At 60.6% G+C, this 5193-nt stretch overlaps 1 protein-coding gene across 1 annotated transcript; it reads right to left on the minus strand.

Moving 5' to 3' along the window:
- Positions 1-223: 223 nt before the first annotated feature.
- On the minus strand, positions 224-3634 carry POLR2J (RNA polymerase II subunit J). The gene is made up of 4 exons (XM_002925813.4): positions 3476-3634; positions 2307-2396; positions 915-1089; positions 224-409 (listed from the first exon to the last, which is right to left on the minus strand). The coding sequence occupies exons 1-4, from the start codon at positions 3526-3528 to the stop codon at positions 374-376; spliced, it is 354 nt and encodes a 117-aa protein (XP_002925859.1). The 5' UTR covers positions 3529-3634; the 3' UTR covers positions 224-373.
- Positions 3635-5193: the final 1559 nt, after the last annotated feature.

Here is a 5193-nt window from a genome sequence, read left to right on the forward strand (position 1 = left end):
GAGCCAGACAGGCAGGGCCGGGAGCTAAGGCTCCTGCAAGTGCCCCCACCCCACCGGGTTCCTGGGGATTGGCCTAGAAGGAGTTTGGTCCCACCACCTCCTCAGCCAGAAATCTGGGTCCCGGGGCCTGTCCACTCTGCACCGTGGCCCCAGAGTAACGGGAGCAGGCCCATCGACCTCCCTGCAGCCCCACGGCGTCACCCGTGCTTCAGCCCACAGCCAGGCCTTTTCCTCTGCACTTTATTAGCAAGCTCAGACTGCGGGACACAGCAACTCCAGCGGGGGTGCTAACCGGGCCAGCCCCGAAGCTGGGGGAGCTGCTCTTCTCTCCAGGGCAGCATAGGAAGTGGCCACGCAAGACCCTTCCAGGCCACTATTCGATGCCTTCTTGTTTGTCTTTAATGGCCACCTGAGGAGAGAGGGGCAGCAGCCACTTACTTAGCTAGAAGGGCCAGCCCAGTGTCCCTGAGCGCCCCCACCCCCTCTGCCTGTGGTGCCAGTGTCATAAGCCCAAACCTGACAAGCCTCGGATCCTTCCCGCTCTACACCCGGGTCGGACTCTGGCCCTCAGCATGGACAGAACCATGCGGCCCCTCCCTGCACAGCTCCACCAAGTACCCTGGAAGCAGCCAGGCCTCAGCGGAGAAGGCCTGGGGGAGCAGTCCCCAAGGGCAACACGCCCCCCAGGAGACCCCGAACACACAGTACGGTTCGCACCCGTGCCTGCAGACGGCAGGCCCCTGGCCTTGACTCCATAGCCCCTTCATCCACACTTGCTCAAGGCTGTGGGGGCACGGCTGCTCTGTCACCGCCTCCCCCATCCCCCCATAACTCAGGAAACCACCCAGGGCTCGTCCTGACAGCGCAGCTCTGGGCAGACCCAGCGCCACGGCCCTGCACGCCTGGCCGCTCACCCGGAATCGCTCTTCCAGCAGGGACAGCTCGCTGATGAGGTCCGTGATGGCATTGGTGAAGGCCTCCTGCGGGCTGTAGTCCGGGGTGGTCTGCACTCGGATGATGATCTTGTGCTCCAAGGGGTGGGGGACTTTGTAGCCAGCAAACAGCACCTGGGGGTCCTTCAGCAGCTGTCTGAGGGACGGAAACGGGCAGTGTGCCCCAGGGGGCTGACCTGGCCCCCTTGGGGACTACCAGGCCTCTAACCAAGGACTCTTCCCACCGGGTTGAGGCCTAGAAGCCAGTACAGCTAGGGGGCTGACCCCACTAGTACCCTGTTCTTGATTTCCCAAAAAAAAATCTTCCACATAAAACATTTTGAAAAATTTCTACCTCATGGGGGACGTCTCCCCCGCCCCCTACCTACATCTGTGAGGATCAAAGACCCCAGCGGGTGTAAGCAGGCTTTCCTGCCAACTTCCCTCAGGGGAGGTCCAGGACCCTGCGACAGCACCAAAGAACCATCTCCAGGCAACCTGTGTTCAGTAGCCAGAATGAGCATCTGGGGGGCGGGCGGGGCTGGGCAGTTAGTGAAACGGCAGCCCTTTGGGCAACACAGGCTGGCAGCTGCTGCCCACACGCCTGGGGCCCCGTGTGCAAGGCAGGGAAGCCAGCAGGCGCCACGACGGAGGGCCCTTGCACAGGTGCGGACCCGCCTCCCAGAGCGGGGGAGCAGCAAGGCCCCAGAAGGGCCTGGGGGCACCACTGGCATGGCTCAGGGTGGGAGTCAGCCAGACACAGATGCCAACTGCACCTCCCACCTTCAGCCCAGAGACCAGGTGGGTGGGCTCCTGCCCCGGCCTCAAACGTGCAAACCCCGGAAAGACATGGCTTCACCAACGGTGTTTTCAGCAGAGAAATGACAGCGCTTGGGTCACAACAGCAACCACGTCGCTGACCTCCCACCTGGTCAGGACTTCACTGGTGTAAACACACATCCACCAACCCACATCCACTGTCCACCAGGGGCACCGGATAACCCAGAGCCTCTCTCCCACCTTCTCCCCTTCTAATAAAATCCAATCTCTGGCACATCTGTCTTTGCGTGCCAGGTTTCCCGGAGGTCATGGTCCCACAGAGGGGTGGGTGGCAGCCAGCCCTGACCGCCCCTCAGCAGAGACACACAGCAGGCCCACGTTTCTCTGGATGGCCGCACGCTCGCTTCCTTCCAGCAGATAAACGAGCCGGTACAGCGTCATTTTGGAGAAAATATACTGGAATGTGTGAATTACCAGAGCAAGCACCCAGACCTTCCTGCAGCTCAGAGAGCCTTTGGGAAATCTTCCAGAATGTGTGCCTTGACTCAAAGAGCCCCGTTAAACATTGCCCAAGAGCCTTAACTTGGAACTTACGATTTAATGATGTTTCCTAGCGTGTGGTCTTCTTTGTTGATGGTGAACAAACAGGCATTGGGTACCTTGGTGTCCTTGTTAATGGTAATCCTAGGAAGAGGCAGAAGCAACAGATGAGGAACACAGTCTCCTTTCCTCCCCCAAATCTGAAACCTGCCCTCAATGCAGGCTCAGGTCCCACCTCCTCCTGGAAGCCTTCCTCAGTCTCTTCAGCCATAAAGACCTCTCTGACTCACAGAAGCTGAGTGGCTATGCCCTGATTCCGTGGGACCCTCACCTACTTTGGATTGCTCCTGGGCACCAGTGACGTTTTAGGGTGGATAACTCTTTTCTGTAGGGGACTGTCTTGTACGTTGTAGGATACGAGCAGTATCCCTGGTCTCTACTCACTAGCTGCCAGCAGCACCCCCTTTATGACAATCAGAAGTGTTGGCAGACATTGCCAAAAGTCCCCTGGGGAGCAAAATGGCCCCAGCTGCCAACACTGCTCCCAGGGGAGACGAAGTGGCTGGCAAGGGCTAGACCACAGAGCCCTGCACGCCAGACTGTTAAGGAAAAGCGATGTTTAAGACAGTCTTCTGCGTCTTGAGCCCTGGCCTAAGCACTTTCGGTAGATTACCTCCTTAAGCTCCCCTTAGAGAAAATCCTGTGATTTAATACAGCAAGAAGCCCATTTTCCAGAGGAGGAAAGCAGGCCTCAGGCAGATGAAGTCACTTGCCCAAAGACATGGAGACGTAAGCGAAGAAACCAGAAACCAGGCCCAGGCTGAGAGACCGGGAGACTACATTCCCTCGCACTCCGCAGGCAAGGAGCCCCTGAAGGTTCTGCACAGGCCAGGTCGTGAGCCTGAAAGCCAGCCCTCTGGCTGCAGCAGAAGGATGAAGGCGGCGGCCAGGAGGCTGCAGGATCCCGGAGGGAAAGCACTGTGGCACCAGGCACTGTGGTTCCCATACAGACCGCCACTTCCCGTGCGCCGGGGCAGCTCCTTAGCCTCTCTGAGCCCCAGCTTCCTCCTCTGCAGAACGGGGCTACTCACCACCGCCTGGCAGGGCTGTCTCAAGTTTGGCAGACACAGTAAAAGCTGCTTCCGTCTCCCCGCAGTGGGCGAGCCCGAGAAGCCCCAGGGTCCGCCCGCGACCCGCGGCCCGCCCCCGCCGGCTCCACTTACTTTTTCTCGCCCTCGAAGAGCAAGAACGACTCAAATGCGGGAGGTGCGTTCATCCTAGCGGCACACCAGCCTCCCAAGCCGCAGCAGCCGCCTCCGCCGCCAGCAAAGCCCTAGAACACCACCTCTTCCGGGCTAGCGGCTGCTTCCGGTTTACGGCTTCCCCCGTGTGAAGACCGGCTGCTTGCCCCCTAGCGGCCCGGAGGACGTAGCGCAGGCGCGAGGAAAGCCCAGGGCGCTGAGGGAGGCGCGTGGTTCTGCGCATGCGTGAGCCCTTAGTTCCGTCCGTGCGCTCGCTTCCCTATAGACGCGCTTCGGCGCCCCCTCGCGGCGCTGCGCTGCGCTGCGCTGCGCTGCGGAGCGGGGCGGGGCATTTCTCCGCTCCCCGTGCCCCTTGATCCTGCTTTGGAAATGTGCCCTTGGAGCACCCAGCGCGAGGCCCTCGAGTGGAGAATGGAGCCAGGGCGCAGGGGGGCCGGTGGGGGGGGNGGGGGTTGGAGAAGCCTCGTGGGTGGCTGGGCCTCGGTCGGTGCGGATAAGACCCTTGCGGAGGCCGCCTGCTATGAGACCCCGGCGGCGTTGTCTGAGCTTGCCCCGTAGCCTTGTGGCCTGATGAGCCGCTTGTTAGGCAGACAGCGGGTGAGGGCTGGGCCCAGGCAGGTGTACCCGGTCGGGAGACAGGAGCGTGGAGGGCTGGAGTCCGACTGGATTGGTTGGGATTCTGCAGACTGCAGTTTGGTGTAAAGGCCCCACCTGCGCTGTTTGAAGCAAGGGGCTGGGTCTCCCATTAGCTACTGCAGCCACAGCCGCTGAGCAGCCGCCAAGGAACCCAGAAGCTTCCACAGCACTTCCTGGGAAGAGCCATTCCCTACTGAAGCCTTGGGCCCTGGGGCGAGGAAGGGTCATTTGCCCCAGACCCACACCAGCCTTGACTCTCCAGGCCAAGTGATGGGAAGGGGGTGCTCTTTAACTGGGGAGGAATAGAAGGCAATGAGGGGACAATGCCCTGGGGCTGTAATCTCCACCTCTTGGCTATCCTGGCAAAGTTTGGGCCAAGGATGGCTACTTCACTGGGCTGGGTGGGGGGAGGGGTGTAGTTTTTACCCCAAAGGGGCATTTCCTGCCTAATAGAACCCAGGGGTTTGGGGGTACTTGAGCAGTAGGGACAGTGCCAGACACTTGTAACCTCTCTTCAGGCTGCAGAGGCCACCCCACCCCAGGATCCTTCTGGAGGAGAGGGTGGTAGGTGTCACCACTGTGTGTATGCAGTTCAAATCCAGGCTCCTACTTGTGGCAGCCCCATAAATGCACACCTCTTTCCCCTTCACTCTCGCATTAGGGCGCAGGAGACTCTGGGGTCAGTACTTCCTGACCACAAGGTCCCAGAAACCCAAGGAGATTGAACAGGCGTGAGGACTTGTGTGAGGCCCTGAGGAAGTAGCCAGAGAACAGGGTGCTGGTGATGGGGGAGGGGTGGCGCAGACTCAGCCACCCCTGGGCCAGGAAGGGAAGGGGAGGCACGTTCAGACTCAAGCCTGTGGGCGATGGTATTGTGAGGCCAGCAGCTGGGGGGGAGAAACGAGTCCCCCTGGGAGGGGGCAGAGGGGATGCACAAAGCCTATGCTGGTGGACCCCGTCCTTGGCCACCCCCAAGGAGCCATTGGAGTCCCCAGGCCCAGTCCCTCCACCGACCCCCATCACAAGACCCAAAGCCCAGGCTG

Source organism: Ailuropoda melanoleuca, chromosome 10 (assembly GCF_002007445.2).
Source record: "Ailuropoda melanoleuca isolate Jingjing chromosome 10, ASM200744v2, whole genome shotgun sequence".
Lineage (NCBI taxonomy): Eukaryota > Metazoa > Chordata > Mammalia > Carnivora > Ursidae > Ailuropoda > Ailuropoda melanoleuca.

Bases quoted from the DNA above. Each gene is read 5' to 3' on its own strand.
- POLR2J (XM_002925813.4), bottom strand. From the start codon at position 3,528: ATGAACGCACCTCCCGCATTTGAGTCGTTCTTGCTCTTCGAGGGCGAG. The intron at 1,090-2,306 runs GTAAGTTCCAAG...TCCGTCCCTCAG, and splicing joins CTAGGAAACATCATTAAATC to ACAGCTGCTGAAGGACCCCC. The intron at 410-914 runs GTGAGCGGCCAG...CTCTCTCCTCAG, and splicing joins TGCTGGAAGAGCGATTCCGG to GTGGCCATTAAAGACAAACA.